The sequence below is a fragment of the Drosophila willistoni genome, chromosome 3R (assembly GCF_018902025.1).
Source record: "Drosophila willistoni isolate 14030-0811.24 chromosome 3R, UCI_dwil_1.1, whole genome shotgun sequence".
NCBI classification, from domain to species: domain Eukaryota; kingdom Metazoa; phylum Arthropoda; class Insecta; order Diptera; family Drosophilidae; genus Drosophila; species Drosophila willistoni.
The window spans coordinates 25430134-25446002 of NC_061086.1; the positions used below are offsets into that span (position 1 = coordinate 25430134).

The 15869-nt window shown below is 40.0% G+C and overlaps 5 protein-coding genes across 5 annotated transcripts; 2 read left to right on the top strand and 3 right to left on the bottom strand.

The window, feature by feature from the left end:
• Positions 1-391: 391 nt before the first annotated feature.
• On the bottom strand, positions 392-6734 carry LOC6647019. The gene is made up of 4 exons (XM_002069861.3): positions 6682-6734; positions 2835-3089; positions 2360-2636; positions 392-852 (listed from the first exon to the last, which is right to left on the bottom strand). Exons 1-4 carry the CDS (start codon positions 6732-6734, stop codon positions 403-405), a joined length of 1035 nt encoding a protein of 344 aa, XP_002069897.3. The 3' UTR covers positions 392-402.
• Positions 5048-6961, top strand: LOC6647018. Its single transcript, XM_002069860.4, has 4 exons — positions 5048-5268; positions 5414-6352; positions 6408-6491; positions 6556-6961. Exons 1-4 carry the CDS (start codon positions 5171-5173, stop codon positions 6698-6700), a joined length of 1266 nt encoding a protein of 421 aa, XP_002069896.4. The 5' UTR covers positions 5048-5170; the 3' UTR covers positions 6701-6961.
• A 3622-nt stretch (positions 6962-10583) lies between these two features.
• LOC6647165 (E3 ubiquitin-protein ligase RING1) lies at positions 10584-12327 on the top strand. The gene is made up of 2 exons (XM_002069859.4): positions 10584-11950; positions 12014-12327. Exons 1-2 carry the CDS (start codon positions 10730-10732, stop codon positions 12056-12058), a joined length of 1266 nt encoding a protein of 421 aa, XP_002069895.1. The 5' UTR covers positions 10584-10729; the 3' UTR covers positions 12059-12327.
• LOC6647164 lies at positions 12264-13236 on the bottom strand. Its single transcript, XM_002069858.4, has 2 exons — positions 13111-13236; positions 12264-13046 (listed from the first exon to the last, which is right to left on the bottom strand). Exons 1-2 carry the CDS (start codon positions 13129-13131, stop codon positions 12594-12596), a joined length of 474 nt encoding a protein of 157 aa, XP_002069894.1. The 5' UTR covers positions 13132-13236; the 3' UTR covers positions 12264-12593.
• Positions 13237-14191: 955 nt separating this feature from the next.
• Positions 14192-15710, bottom strand: LOC6647162 (hydroxysteroid dehydrogenase-like protein 2). Its single transcript, XM_002069856.4, has 2 exons — positions 15454-15710; positions 14192-15387 (listed from the first exon to the last, which is right to left on the bottom strand). The coding sequence occupies exons 1-2, from the start codon at positions 15574-15576 to the stop codon at positions 14284-14286; spliced, it is 1227 nt and encodes a 408-aa protein (XP_002069892.1). The 5' UTR covers positions 15577-15710; the 3' UTR covers positions 14192-14283.
• Between the last annotated feature and the right edge of the window lie 159 nt (positions 15711-15869).

The window sequence follows — 15869 nt, forward strand, 5'->3', positions numbered from 1 at the left end:
AGGTTGTTAGAAAAACCGAAACCGGAATTACAATTGGATTTTATTATGGGGAATTCTGTGTTTTTACTCTTCCATAACTATTTATAATTATTGCATTGGCTTATGTTAATTTTCTTTAGAAAAATATATATTTAAATTTAATATCTCAACTGTCTGACAGTTGAAGATCATAAGTACGACTTTATTAGATGTCTGAATCAAAATAACAATGCTACGAAAATTGGAATCTTGTCAATACTTTAGTGCAAATGGACGGAAAGTCATTAGAGACTGGAAAAAAGAAAAGTAGTAGGAAGAATCTAATATCTGAACGATTAGTTAATAGACAAAATTCACTTGCATTACAGTCTTTCTTATACCAAATGTTGAGGCATAAAGAGTATAAAAATATTACTGATCAATTTATGATATGATATTCTGATAGAATTGCGGCTTAGTCTGATGCTCCTTGATCACATAGAAGCCCTTGGGTTTGCCATTGCCGGCAAAATATTTGTGAAAACTTTGCTTACTCACTGCCTGGGCGGGGGCGTAGTATGTTGGCGATTTGGGTTTCAAGGACTTCTTATATTTGGATTTGCCGTTGAAGGATTTCTCGATGGTCTCATTCTCCCATGGCTTGCGCCAGGTGGGCTGTTGCTTTTCAATATCCAGCAGACGATTGCGATCAGCCGTTGAGACAAGATGATGCGAATGTGGCTGCAACTGCAGCTGCGGATGATGATCATGGCCAAGATTAGTTTGGGCATTCAATTGCTTCTGTTTCTGCTTGTGCAGGGCCTGCTTGAGCACGGGCAAATTCCAGTGATAGATGCGTCCCGGCCGTCCGTTCGAGCTAAAGGGAAATGAGACCTGCAATTGCAAGTGCATTGATTAGACAACATTAAGCAACAACTATTTACGCATGGCGCCCCATAAATCTCTAGCTCTCTCTCTCTGCCTGTCTCCTCTAACTGGCTCTAACAAATTGCATTTTTAATTGAAGCCTGGCACTGGCGACTGAAATTGACTGAAACTTGGACTCCGAGTTGGTTAATGGCTTGCATATTAATTTCTATTTCTAGTTCGTGAGAGCGAAATAATTTTCGAGCCTCTGTTGGGGTATCTTCATGGCATCCAGCTGACATTGACATAAGCGAGCAATGGAACATCAATCTAAAGAGTCGACTTACACATGACCATCACTTGAATTGACCATTAAATAATCATTAAGCATAATTGAGATATTGTCTTGGAAAATGTATCTTCTATTAGATTTTAAAGAACCCAACTAATTTAAAAGAAACAAATGTAAAATAAAAATGGAAAGATTTAAATTCATTTACAAAAGGTTTCTGTTTTAGGAAAATTTAAATTGACTAGAAGAAAATGTAGAGTTGGGACTTGAAATTATATAAAGTACAGAATTCCAGCCGAGATTAGTCGCAACTATTAATGATATTTCAGATCCTCAAATACTTGTGTCTTAATTTGAGGATAAAGTATTAAAACAAGACCCGAAAAGGGCAGAAAATTCTTAAAACTGTGAATAAAGTTAAATATAATATGTTAATAAGTTAATATTTTAAAACAACTCCAAGACAAATTGTAATATATAATTCATTAATTAATTAATGAATTAGTAATTTCAAAATATTCTAAAAAAAATAACTTGATTAGGGATAACACCTTGCAAAATATATAAAAAATTTAATGAATGAAGCTTTCTGGGGCAGATTTGAAATAAAATACTAATAGTTGAGTTAGTTAGTTGCACCTTTTAAAGAAATGGAAACAGTCTTTAGTGTCTTTATCTGATTTAATGATTTATGCCTCTCAGCCTTATATGCTTTCGTCTCACTTGTGGGTCTAGGGTTCGGTGTTGGCATGAGCATAAAAATAGCAACGCGCCGACTGCAACTGGAAGTGGAAACTGAATCTGAGTTTAAGTCTGAGTTGGAGTCGGAGTTGGAGTTTGTATAAGTCGGTCGAGCAACGCATGTGCGTCCAACAATGTACATAAATGTATATACAAATGTATGTCCAATATATGGGTGAGCCCGCCGCCAACTGTGGCCAAGAAGAAAACGGTCTAGGCCTAGTCTGTTCTGCTCTGAGCCCAAATGGGTAATGGTAATCCATTTTGCCTCGTTTTGCACTCGTTGTCTTGTGTTTTGCAATTTGTTCTTGTGATCATGAAGCAGCCAAGCCAATGTAACAACGAGATGTTTATCACCCAGAAGGCCCAAGTCTCTGTGGAGCCCGTTTTTTCGCCTCTAGACAAGCAGGGAGAGTGTGTCTGTGTGTGTGTGTGTGTGTGTGTGTGTGAGGAGTTCTTTGTGTTGCCATAGATGTAACCTAATGGTGGAATCCCGTTTACCTTTTTCCCGTTAGTTTTCAACGCCGACGCCTCAGTTGTTGCTGTTGGCGACGTTTCGCCAGTCGACAATTGTTGTTGTTGTTGCTGCTTCTGCTGTTGATGATGATCCAGAGAATTCTTGACCGGATTGTGGGGACCAGTATAGTAATGCAGATTTGGCGGCAATTTGATGATAAACATGTGTGAATCATCGCTAGATGCATGACGTCGTGACTCAACAGCCAAACGTTTCCTGTTATGGCTATTAGGGGCCTTTACCTTCATGAAGCCCATTTTGCTGCAACCAGAAGAGAAGAGAGAGGACAAGAACATGGGCCCCATAGAGGGTTTAGAGAACTTCTGTGATCAAGCTCTAAAACGTTTCCATTATATAATTTATGGTCAACTACTACTAGACACGTTGCATTAATTAAGACCAAATATAAGAGAGGCGGGCGGCATGCCAACTAGTCCATCCCTCGGCAACTGAACTCACCTGAGCATCTTCTTATTGAGTCCATGGGCATTTCTTGTCAGTGATGGTTGTTGTTGTTGCTGTTGCTGCTGCTGCTTTGAGCCGCCTGCATGCATCATGACATCAGTAATTCCTCGCTGTTTGTCCTGTCTTTTGGTTTTGGTATATAAACCTTTGTGAATTGCTGCTGCATCCTTGGATATGGCTGTGGCTGTGGCTGCTGCTGGTGGAGAACTGCCTTGCACCACAACGACAAGACAAACGAGACAGCATAAACTGCAGCAAAGCACAAAAATAAAGATTACTTTTATGGCCAGCCCCTGTTCCTGGCAATAACCAGGCTACTGAGGCTACTGATGCTCCCTTTTTCTTTTTTGTTTTTGGTTTTCGTATTTTATGTGCGAAATTCTATAAGGATTTAAGCCGCCTGCGGTTTGATTGCAATGTCTGAAGTTACAGCCCCACCCCAAAGTCAATGTCATTGAAGAAGTTCAGGGTCAGATTTTATGTATATTTATTTTTCGTTTGTTTCGAACTCAAATCGATGCCTTTGAAATTGTAAACCCTTTGCAAGTGGCGGCCAGTGGCCCCAACTAACTAGCTAATAAGTGTACCTAAGTAGTGAAGGGGCCCTAATAATGATGATGAGGAAGAAAGCGTAAAACAAAGCGTCTAAAAATGCAAATAAGCACGTTGTTCTCTCTTTCTCTCTCTGCATCTCTCACTCTTATGCTCTAACTCCCTTTTTATTACATTGTAAACACTGCACAGTGGCTAATTTTACCTAATTAGTTAGCAAAAATCTTAAACATTGAATATGAAATACTTCAATAAAAAGTTTAAGGTTAAAGAAGTAGTAAAAATACTGACTAATTCTTAACAAATTCGAAATTCGACTCATGCCAACCCAATTTCCCAAACCAAACCACTGTGCAATCGGCTAAGAGTGGGTACATGGGCATAGATACATACTTAGATGGAGCGGTAATTAGATATGGATGGTCATAGACGAAATGCAAATGCACTGCGGTTTCGCATTCTTTTGAGTGGGTGAAGAATAGTTTCCAACTTCTTTGGAAACTTGACGACTCACTTGAAATTCCATGAATTAGTTAAGTAACTTAATCTTGAGATGGGGGAAAAAACGCAAAAAAAAGAAATTATAACAAGTTTCAGAGTTCAATTCAGGTCTATGATTAAATGGGTTTCCATTCATTTAGCCAAATCTTTTTTACTGCTCTGAATTCGCATAAAACATTCTGATTGGGAACAAAAAACAAAAACTATTTTTATTTTAGTCTGTTTTGTTTTTGTTTTTAAAGCATCGTTAAGTGAAATGTTATTGAGCAACTAATTGTGAGTACCGGCGGCAACCCATTGGCAAAAATATTACAAAGATAATATTGGAAATTGGCGAAGTTTTATGCATTCAAAGTAACCGTAGGCTAGTGCTACGTGCAATGCATTCTGATGGGATGAGGAGTGCAGAACAGACGTGGCCAGTGGCCACCTATGTATGCCTGCTCCATGTGCATATGTTTAATGTATGCAAAAATGGTCTTAGAAGGAAGCTGCATAAATTCCAAGACGAGACAAGAGCCTAAGACATAAAGTAACTACATTGCCTTGAGGCCGGATTAGAAGCACAGAAAAGTCTTGAGAGAGAGTGGAGCTGCAATCGATTTTTTTTTGTACCAATCCCATTTTGGAGGAACTCTACCCTGTGTCCAGTCGTCCATGTTCAATCAAAAAGTGGTCGAATCAACACGTATTTAGTAGGGAGAAAGAGCCGTGGCAACACATGGCACCAATACACAAAACTCAAATCACCCTCCAGGCTCTCTCTGGACACACATTGGCCGCCTCCCATCCTTGCCCTTGCCTCTGCGCTCTTCATTCTGTTTGTGTGGTTTTTGTGGCCATTTTCATGTTAACCTCGAATTGATAAATTGCAGAATAAGTGAATAACATTTTGTTGCTTTTGTCCTGGCCCAGGCGCACATGCGGCACTGGCTACACCTCCTCCTCCTCTTCATATCCTCCTTTTTTTTCTGCAGTTTTTTTGGTTTTTTCTGAATTATTAATGAATCACAGGCAGAAGCACACAAAGGAACCCGCAGGCCAGACATGGCATGTTGGCGTGTTGGGCGATAAAAACTAAGGACAAGACTTTGATTCTTCTCTTTCCTTTTCTTTTTTTTTGTGTTTTTCAAAAATAACTTAGTAGGTTTGGCAGTTAAATTCACAAAAATTTAGACGGACATTTATCAACGGAAATTTTCTGGGCTCTTCAAAATTAATAGTTTTTCATATTAACAATTTATTTGCCCTTAGTAATTTATAGAAACATTTGCGAAATGCATATTAATTTGAAAGCCTTGATGCATATTTCCAAGTCCATGGTCCCAAATGAAAAGATACAACGTCAAAAATTTATAAAATGCAATAAAAAGAGGTTAGTTGACATCGAGTTAGGATCATAAATACGATCTTAAGATCTTTTGAGATTACATTCCTTGATTTCCAAAACACAATACTTTCCTTTCGTTTCAAAAATTGTTTGAAAACTCATTGAAAGTTCGAAATTTGTTTTTCCACAGTTTTTTAATACGCTTTGAATTAAGTGGCGATCAAATTTTCATAATCAAACAAATAAAATTGATAAAAAAGAAAAGCAATTTACCAAAAAAGAAACCCAAAAGGATAAATGAAAAGCCAAAGCAAACTATTGAATATAAATTTGTAAGACCTCAAATGAATGAAACTTCCAGTGCCGTGTCCATAAGTCAAACGAGTCAAACCGAAAATGATTTTACAAAGGATCAGACAATTCAAGCTACTTTCTCGATGTCCTCTGCTGATTCTCTTATAAATCGTATAAGTCAAACTAAAAATATATATGTAAACGATCAAGCAATTCAAACATCTGGATCAAGGACTAGGGATCAACTGAATCAAACTTGTTCGGTGACAATTTTAAGCAATCAATCCATACAAACGGCTATAAAGGAATATAGACATGTCAAATTGGATTCAGAGGACTTGATATTGAGTTATTCCAGGCATCAGCAGACACTGATCTTTTGCTATCAATCGACACCCAGTCAAACGGATCTCTATGCCCAGGGAGTGAAATGCACCCAGACCGAAGTTGAGTGCAAGGAAAAGGCCCTGCAAACCAAGATCCCACAATGCCATGTGCTTATCCAAACGGATCCCTATAATGTGACCGTATGCACCCAGACCTTGGTGACTAATCGACATTGCTGTGTTCAGACAGCGGCGACCAATAATGAAATGGTCGAAATGGTTGAACCCCACAGACCAGACGATCAAATTCTAACCCTGATACTCAGCTCACTTCAAGGACAAAGTGATCTGCTGCAAACTGGCATACTGGAGGCATTAAATCAGTTGACTGAATTGACTTTGCTATCCCTGAAGAAGGAGCAAGATCAGTCAAAAGATTATTTTGGTATAATTGTGGATGTACCCAATGAAGGAAGGGACATGCCCAAAATACAAAATGAACCCAAGAGGTAAGAAGAAGATTCCAATTATAGAATGAGTCAATATTTCTTTGCTCTGTCCCAGCTTACCCAAACATCGAACTTGGAAATGCTCCTTGAAATGTCGAGCTTGTGGCTTGCACAAACATCGTATCTTGCCAATGACTTGGTAGGTGACCCAATCCAAGGACTCTAGCCACCTTTTCCCATTAACCATTTATTTCTTCCACCAGTTGCCAAGGCACGCAAACCCATGACGACCCCATAAAGGTCGTCTATGAGATTGCCACGCAAACGTATAAAAAACCAAAGACCCATTGGATTCTGCGGTTCTGTGATGCTGGAATCACCAAACTTACCCAAGCAACCAGCCATTGATGGCGTTTCTTCTTACTCTTGTTGCAGCAGTCATAATTTTACTATTTTATATATTTATTTTGTATTTCTTTCTTCTGTTGTTTCTTATTGTTTGGTTTCTTTTTTTCTTTTTAATTTTTAACTGATTCGCGACACGCAAAACATTCAAAATATGTCAAATTAATATATTAGCTTCAGGGTGAGCGCGACCTGAAATTCATCAAGCAACAGAAGAAGATTCGCTCGGGCAATTAAGAATAAAACAAAACTCTAAATTCCAAATTCCGAATTCAGAATCCAGAATTCTGGAGTGTGTGTGGTATATACATATATATAGATTCGCAGAGACACACGTCCGCACACGATAAAATCTCGCCAAAGACTGAATGAACAAGACCGGCCAACAGCGATGTTTATTTCACAGAACGCAACGCCGCAACCCAACGCAGTGTCTGTTGTAAAGGCGAGCAGCAGCAGCAGCAGCAGTTGCATGCCCCTAAACTCAAGACAGGATTAATTAGCTAAGTCATTCACTTGACCATGAAACTAGTACAAATTGTTAGAAATACACAAGGAGGAATCAAAGGGACATGGTTTAATTGGTTCGAGCAGATATATGTTGGTATCTTGGCAGGATACTAGACCAGATACCTAAAGAGAAGGCTAACATTTGGAGAGAAAGTGTATCCAAACTTCTTCATTGCAAAAACCTTTACTCACAATTTCTTTCTTCTCTTGGTTGGGGTCTTTCGTGAGCGGCTTTGACTTGAAGTTTTCGAGTTGGTTCGGCTTTTCTTTACTTATTTTTTTCTCTCTCATTTCGTTGTTTACGTTCCCGTTGCCGCTGGTATGCAAAAAGGCAACAAACAACAATAACAAAAGTCACGCTTAACGACTGTGACGTCGTCGGAGTCGTCTCTGCCAAAGCCGCGACTGGGCTTGGCTTTGTGGCCCATGGTTTGACTTGGCCATTTTCAATGGCCTGGCCCTGGCACTGGCACTGGCACTGGCAAAGTGGCAAACATGGAAATGATGCGGCCCAAAAGAATGAATAAAGCAAATCCACTTGATGGGCATATGGGTCGGGGTGTGAACACGTGGAACAAGTGTTCGAGTAGGAGTAGCATTTGCCTGCACTTGTCCGTTGATTGATTATTATCCTGATTCCCACAAGCAAAAACAAAAAAAAGGGGTTGCACTTTAATTGAGATTTATTTATGTTGTGTGTGTGTGTACATGTAATTCTGTTTCGGTGTGTGTGTGTGAGTATTTTTGTGTGTGCAATCCAAATTCAGACAAAGAGCTGAACACCAGGTCCATAATAAGGAGCAAACAATGCGCACACAGTTGCAACGAGGGCTAATACAATCGTTTGTATTGTAACAAATTTGCCAATTTCTATTGTTTTCCAAAAATTAAAACAATTAATCAACTTTAACATGTTGAACAATTTTAGGACTATCTTTTACTTAACCAATTTTAAGAACTTCACGCTTTTTTATAAATAATTTCAGATCCCTCAATAAATATAAATTGTTTTCGACTCTCGGCGGATCAAGTAAAGCAAAAGGGAGAAGAGTTGCATACTTTAGGGGCAATCTATCTATCATATCACACTTCTAAATAAGACCTAGGGTCTGCCTTTTGAGTAGCTGTTGGCAAGGATTGTGAAACCTTTGGAGCTGCCCTCGTGTTGCTATTGGCTGGGCAATTGTAAAGTTTATTTGTGTGGCCAGGCACTTCAACGGGTTTTTTTTTTGTTGTTTTTGGTTTTTCGAAATTGGGCGGACGCCGCCTGCTTGTTATTGTCAATTGTCGGACGTCAGTGGCCACAACAGATTGCAGGTATTCCTTATCTGTGTGTGTGTATGTGTGTTTCCCCCTCAATAAGTGTGTGTGTGTGTGGGTGACATTCTAACGGTTCGTTGCCTATGTTTTTTTTTGTGTGTTTTGGCCTGGAATTCTCTTCTCGTTCCATGGCATTGATTTCGGCTTGTGAATTTGAGGCTAAGTGGCATGTTGTGGCTTTTTCTATTCACATCCATCCAGCAATTTGAGGTAGCTTTTCAATTGCCTTGCTGACTATATGTTATGCTCATTTCAGTCACGCCCATTTCTATGCCCATCCCTAAATGTCTGCTGGTTCCAAGTACCCAATTGCCGTGCTATAGTCAAACTAAAGCAGAACAAAACTTTCACTTTATCACAAAAATTTTCCAGACATACCGAAAAATCAAACAAAAATGGCGTAGACAAGCAACAACAACAACAACAACAAAATGGCGTCAGCTTCCTTCCGGTCTGTTGCTATGAATAATGTCGACAGTACACAAAATATATATTTATGTAAGAAGCACAAAAAATTCTTGCAATTTTTTTTTCTGGGCGGAACAACAAGAGAACGCGGGTTTGTAGATAGTATGTCATAAAAAGAAAAGATTTTCCTTTGAGTACCTCCACACAAAGACAACAACAACGACACCGACAAGTACTTGCAAATTTTTTCAAGACTCTGCCAATGATTAATGTCAATAAATGATGGAAAAATGCTGGAAAATCATTAAGAAAGCTGGCAACAGGCAGTGAGTAGATACACTGTGAAAAATGAAGTTTGTCATATTAGAAAGTTTTGCACTCCTGTCGAAGTTAATATTTCATATTCGGTTCAGTGTATATATCATGGCTATTTCTTATTGACTATGTGGGTCGTGAACCTACTCGTACCTAGACAGAATTGAGGACACAGCATCATCAGTCGAAGACGATGTTGATGATGATGATGATGACGATGATCCGCAAGCGTCGTGTGGGAGCAAGAGGTTAACTATGGTCAGCACAGTGCATAGCCTCGATAGATTGGAAACTTTTTCCAGAGTCTTCGGGCAGCAAGTGCTAATATAAATCAGACAGAAGTCGGCAGTCACTGGGCGGTGAACAACTCCATCGGGTAATAATTAGCTACCTGGATGTAGTCAGTAATGAGGAATTTGAAAGTGGTAACGCCTGCTGAAACCTGGACATGGACATGGACATGTTCCACAACAGACAGGTGACAAATGTTTTGTTAGTTTTTTAGCGATGACTAGTTTCTGCCACATCACCTCTGGGCATGCGCAGCCGTGGTGAGTGACAATGGGCTTGGAAAAACCTTTTTGGCTTTGACTCTGGGCAAAAAGTACGAGGCACGCGATTGCTAAAGCTAATGGAATGCTGCCAATTACTGTTATGGTAAGGGTCGATGGTCGTCATCGCATGAAGAGCGTGCAAATTGTCAACATCCGAGATTCGAGACTCTAATTGAATTAGGCCCCACACACAAGATGCATTCCTTTCAAATGCAATTGAAGTAACGGACACAAATACTGCCATTTAAGCCATATTTGGTGTGGGTTCTGTCAAATGTTTTCAGCATTTCGTTTGATTGACAGGCACAGGCATTTAGAAGAAAATTGAGGTGTCGATGTCGATTAGCAACAGAAAAGGATTAGGCAGTGAAAATGGTCAATAACGAGATGTGTTTCTCTCTTTGACAGCGAAACCTACTGACACCAAAAAGAAAAACACTAGCATTTTAATAGAATAACTTTTTCTCTACGTTTTTTATGGTTATAATTGGCAACTTGCAGAATTAACATCTTAAAATTTATACAATTTTTTTAGATTTTGTATAAAAGTAAGTATATTAATAGTCTGTAAAAATTAGTTCCTTATTAAAATTTCCTTATTTAAATAGTAACGGAAATGTCTCACCCAACAGGGTAACACCTAGCAGGGCCTCATCTCAGTTTTCCGTTATCCAACACTATTTCTTTGCGAGCACAACATCGATATGTATTCGATTGACGGAATCACATATCGATAATTAATCAGAGCAAATGCCGATAAGTTATGTACCATCACTAGTTTTGATGAGCACCCATAAATTTGTTTTTCTCTTTTTCTGTTTTCAAAAAAAATTGTAATTTCATATTGGGTGCTCCATATTTGTTATAAAGACCATAGTGGTGCAGTTTACGTAATTACATAGACTAGAAAGACACCAAAAGTGCGATGACTTCTTTGGATCCGGCCCCCAACAAGACATGGGATCTCTCCCTGTATGAGCTGCAGCGCAAGCCCCAGGAGATAATCACAGACAGCACGGAAATAGCTGTTTCACCGCGGAGCCTCCACAGCGAATTGATGTGCCCCATTTGTTTGGACATGCTAAAGAAGACAATGACGACCAAGGAGTGTTTGCATCGCTTCTGCTCCGATTGCATTGTGACGGCTCTCCGCTCGGGCAACAAAGAGTGCCCGACATGCCGCAAAAAGCTGGTATCCAAACGCTCGCTGCGGGCTGATCCTAACTTTGATTTGCTTATCTCTAAGATTTATCCCAGTCGTGAGGAATACGAGGCGCTTCAAGAAAAAGTGATGGCCAAGTTCAACCAGACACAATCACAGCAAGCTTTGGTCAATTCGATTAATGAGGGCATCAAGCTTCAGTCCCAAAATCGGCCGCAACGTTTTCGCACCAAGGGCAGTTGTGGTGGTAGCGGTGGCGGTGGCGGAGGAGGTGGTGGAGCTGGCCGCAGTTCGGCCAATCAATTACAAGTCCATGATACAGCATCGAATGACAGTAATAGCAACACAAATAGCATTGACAGGGATAACCGAGATCCAGGTAATTCGGGAGCTTCAGCCACATCGGCCAATACGAGCGCTTCAACTGTGGCAGTTACTCCATCGACCACATCAGGAGCCAGCACGTCTGCCAATCGTATGCATGTTGATGATGCCTCCAATCCGCCGTCAGTGAGAAGCACACCGTCTCCGGTGCCTTCGAATTCGAGTAGCTCTAAGCCCAAGCGGGCCATGTCTGTCTTGACCTCTGAACGTTCCGAAGAGTCCGAATCGGACTCACAAATGGATTGCCGTACCGAAGGGGATTCTAATATCGACACCGAAGGTGAGGGCATCGGTGAGCTGGGCATCAATGATGAGATTGAATTGGTCTTTAAGCCACATCCCACCGAGATGTCGGCCGACAATCAATTGATTCGAGCCCTAAAGGAAAACTGTGTGCGCTACATCAAGACAACGGCCAATGCTACAGTGGACCATCTTAGCAAATATCTGGCCATGCGTCTAACATTGGATTTGGGTGCCGATTTGCCAGAGGCCTGCCGCTTACTCAACTTTTGCATTTATGTGGCGCCGCAACCCCAACAATTGGTCATTCTGAATGGGAATCAGACATTGCATCAGGTCAATGACAAATTTTGGAAGGTAAGCCCCATTCTTAACTCTGAATCCGTATCGTTTTATTAATAAAATTCTCTTGACTTTCAGGTTAACAAGCCCATGGAAATGTATTACTCATGGAAGAAGACCTAAAACCAATTGAATTCGAATATAATCCATTTAATCCATATTTCACTTTAGTATTAATTTTGTATTCCTTGAAATGGAATATATAGATATGTAGTTTTTGATCATTTAAGTGCTTAACAAGAATATAATCTAAACGCAACAATTAAACGCACCTTGAGTTAGAATTTAGTCCAAAATAGAATCCCAAACAATTATAAAAGTAGAATGCTTAACAAGAATGTATAATATTTATTGTACATTAAAATTTACAAAGTAATACGTTAAGAAGAGGAGAGACACATTTGATTTTTCAAGCTGTTCAAAAGTGGGTAATATATAAGGAACTTAACCAATGTCTATGGATAGTCCTATTATTACAAAGGACGGTTTCGTTGGATTTAAGACTTAAATAAGTGCGGTGATGATGCGTTGAAGGCACTGGTAACTACTACAATCTAATCGTGTGAGGATTACCAATTTTTCACTTTGGTATACAATGTGAACACAAAAAGCACCGATCAGTCGGCTAACGGCTAAAATCTACTATTAAATCTATGGATCATTTTGGTACACGCCGCATTTTCTCCAAAATGGCATTCCGAAAGTCTCGGAAATCATTGCTAGCCTCGATCTCATTACGGCACTTGCCCTGGATCCGATAAAGCCCCAAACTGATTTCTGTCCGCTGACCGCTAAGCATGCGACGCGACAAATCCTGTTCTAAGTCATACGGTAGGCCCAAGTCGACCAACTCGTCAACCTCATCCTGGGTAAAGGTGCGCTGCTCCTCCATTAGAAATTCTGCGCATTTCTCATATATTTCCAAATACTGTTCAGCTTCGTTTTTATCGCCGGAACGCCGAAGCTCCATGAATCGTGACAACAGTTTGGTGGCCGGTGCATCCAATAAAGTTTCATGAACACTATTTGTGAGTGTGTAAATGCGATGCACTTCCTCTACTGTCATATCAGAGCATCCGCAGAAGCACTTGATTAGCCTCACGGCCTTGTTCTGTTTATTGGCATGGGGACAATTAAAAGAAGTTCAAGAAATTGACGTCATTGTCCTTACAAACCTTGTACGAACAAGCCGCCATAGTAATAATAAGTCCCCAGTTTTCTTCTTATAGCTACTTTATGAATAATTTTTGTAACAGCTGGATCCAGTTGCCGCGTGAGTAACCGCAGTGTGACTGTCAAAACTATACGAAAAAATACCAAATGGTTTGTTTTGGTATTAATTCTTAATAAACTTTTTTTTCCCTCCAACTCTCCAACATTTCAAATAAAACATATGTTAAATGGTATTTTGCATACATTAAAATAAATATAATATAAATTAATTTATCTAAATTAATGTGTTCATTTTGTGACTTGAGAATTAAAGTTAGAGCTGCCTTGTGAAAAGGACGCCAAAAGAGTAGATAAGCAATTACTTCGTAATACGCTTAAACAAATCTTTGCGAAAGGCATCAAAGACTGTTAGAGTCTCGATTTCAGTGATGCAGTGATGTTGTATGCGGTGAAATACGTTAATCTCATCAGGATTGATCTTCACTTGCTTGGCTGCAGCCTCGCGGAGTTCTATATCCAGTTCATATGGCAATCCCTTTTCCACCAACTTCAGTGCGTTTTCCTTCGCCAAAATTCCGCTTTTGTTTAAAAGTCCGGCATACTCGTATTTTTCTATTAAACAATCCATACCATTGGGACCTCCCTTTTGATTAAATGTTTTTAGCATATGGCGAGCCTTATCATCATCGAGCACAGCTTTAACGCTATTCAGCTTGTATATATTCTTAAGCTCTGCGGAGTCCATGTTTGGAGAAATCTGAAGAATCAGCAAAGGTATAAAGCGAACTGAGTGCACTGAAAAAAATTATAGGGTGCCTCTTGCATTGTGAACAGCTGATCGCGTCCAATTGTGAATACCTTTGCCTGGCAAAAATAAATACCAACTTCATGAACTTGTCTGATCATACTGTCTATACGTTGGCCCAAATTCAGTATAACTCTTTATCTCACTTATAATACGCAAATGCAATTTGTTCTTACAATTACACCTTTAATAGCAATTAAATGTTCTATATTCAAGCAGAATAAGTTTTAAAGTTCTTTTAATTATTCAAAAATCCTAAAAATAAACCCAAATATTGGTAAAATTTAACCAATGTGTCAGACTTTATTCGGAATATGACAAAAGTATTTTTAAAAAATTAATGTAAATACAAAAAATTAAACAAATTTAACTACAACTTAGATTTAAGGGCCTTCATTAGTTTCTCAAGCTTTAGGGCTTTTTGGAAGTCGCCGCTAATCTTGAGTTTTCCCGACATATAGGCTGGAGCCGGCTTAAGTTTGCCCGCGAACATATCAAAGAAGTTTTTGGAGTTCATAACAAGTGTGGCATCTGGCGCAGCGGAAGGAGTACCCGAACCACATGAGCCGGTACCGTTCTTCAAGTCGAGGAACCATGTTCCCTCCTCATCGCCACTAATGTTGAACTGAAAGACGGCCTGCGTCTTTGAGACAATTTCAGGGGAAAGCAGAGATTCGATTTTCTTGAACAATTCTGGAATAGAACCACTGGGTGAAGAAGATGCACTGGTAGAGGTAGTAAAGGGCACTGGTTGACCCTTGGGCTCCACAAAGAAATCGACCATCAGTTGATCGGCATTTTCGCGCACGCATGCATAGTCAGTAAGATCGGTGATGCCCACCGACTCGAGCACATCGTCATCGATGCAGAACTGTCCGGTGAATTGTTTGGGCTCCTTGCAGAGAATTGCATAAGCGGCATCGGCCATGATTTCAGGTTTACGAGACCAGTTGGCCGAATCCTTGCCGGTAAGCATTTCGATGGCAGCCGTATATATGGCAGTACGAGGCCAGAGGGCATTTACAGCAATGCCCTGATCACGGAATTCCTCAGCCATTCCCAGGACACACATGGACATTCCATATTTGGCCATTGAGTAGGCTACATGGGGCGAAAACCATTTTGACAGCATGCTCAGTGGCGGAGAGAGGTTCAGAATGTGGGCATGGTTACTCTTTTGCAGGTATGGCAAGCACTCCTTGGACACCAGAAATGTGCCACGAGTGTTTATCTGGTGCATTAGATCGTAACGCTTCATGTCTGTCTGTAATGTTGGTGTAAGGGAGATGGCGCTGGCATTGTTCACTACGATATCAATGCCACCAAATTTGGCGACAGCCTCCTGGACAGCCTTACGGATCTGATTCTCATCTCGCACATCCACCACACAGGGATGGGCCCGTCCGCCGGCTTTTTCTATCTCTTCGGCGGCCGAATATATTGTTCCCGGCAACTTGGGATGTGGCTCGGCAGTCTAAATTGTGGAGTAAAATCAATAATTTAAGTAACTGTTTTTATTAAATAAATGATGCAAGTGAACCTTTGCTGCGATGACAATATTAGCTCCATCTCGGGCGGCCTTTAAAGCTATAGCCTTTCCGATACCCCGCGAGGCTCCTGTTATGAACAGAGTGCGTCCAGCTAATTTGCCCGAATTGATCATTTTGCAGTCCAAAGTTTACACCGTTCTTCGCGTAGAGTAAATCTCTTCTGACGCCGTTGAAAATATGATTTCAAAGACCCCACAAAGTGAAAGTCCAAAGTGCAAATATGTAGATTGATCTTAGCCAGTGTTGGCATACCAACCTTTTTCCGGCTTTTTTTTATAGGTGTTGCGGAAAATTTGAAAATGGACAAAAAAAGTGAAATTCTGTTTATGTTTTAAAGAGATTAATTTCTTTAAATGTAATTCTAACTAGAAACTACAAGTTTAAATAGAGTTTAAAAATGTAGTAA

What these genes read in the sequence shown, in the direction of transcription:
- LOC6647018 (XM_002069860.4), top strand. Translation starts at nt 5,171, where the DNA reads ATGCATATTAATTTGAAAGCCTTGATGCATATTTCCAAGTCCATGGTC. An exon ending in ATACAAAATGAACCCAAGAG is followed by an intron (nt 6,353 to 6,407) that starts GTAAGAAGAAGA and finishes GCTCTGTCCCAG; the next exon opens with CTTACCCAAACATCGAACTT. An exon ending in CGTATCTTGCCAATGACTTG is followed by an intron (nt 6,492 to 6,555) that starts GTAGGTGACCCA and finishes TTCTTCCACCAG; the next exon opens with TTGCCAAGGCACGCAAACCC.
- LOC6647019 (XM_002069861.3), bottom strand. Translation starts at nt 6,734, where the DNA reads ATGACTGCTGCAACAAGAGTAAGAAGAAACGCCATCAATGGCTGGTTG. An exon ending in CTCAATAAGAAGATGCTCAG is followed by an intron (nt 2,637 to 2,834) that starts GTGAGTTCAGTT and finishes TTCTGGTTGCAG; the next exon opens with CAAAATGGGCTTCATGAAGG. An exon ending in TGAAAACTAACGGGAAAAAG is followed by an intron (nt 853 to 2,359) that starts GTAAACGGGATT and finishes TTGCAATTGCAG; the next exon opens with GTCTCATTTCCCTTTAGCTC.
- LOC6647165 (XM_002069859.4), top strand. Translation starts at nt 10,730, where the DNA reads ATGACTTCTTTGGATCCGGCCCCCAACAAGACATGGGATCTCTCCCTG. An exon ending in TCAATGACAAATTTTGGAAG is followed by an intron (nt 11,951 to 12,013) that starts GTAAGCCCCATT and finishes CTTGACTTTCAG; the next exon opens with GTTAACAAGCCCATGGAAAT.
- LOC6647164 (XM_002069858.4), bottom strand. Translation starts at nt 13,131, where the DNA reads ATGGCGGCTTGTTCGTACAAG. An exon ending in TGGCGGCTTGTTCGTACAAG is followed by an intron (nt 13,047 to 13,110) that starts GTTTGTAAGGAC and finishes GCCAATAAACAG; the next exon opens with AACAAGGCCGTGAGGCTAAT.
- LOC6647162 (XM_002069856.4), bottom strand. Translation starts at nt 15,576, where the DNA reads ATGATCAATTCGGGCAAATTAGCTGGACGCACTCTGTTCATAACAGGA. An exon ending in ATATTGTCATCGCAGCAAAG is followed by an intron (nt 15,388 to 15,453) that starts GTTCACTTGCAT and finishes TCCACAATTTAG; the next exon opens with ACTGCCGAGCCACATCCCAA.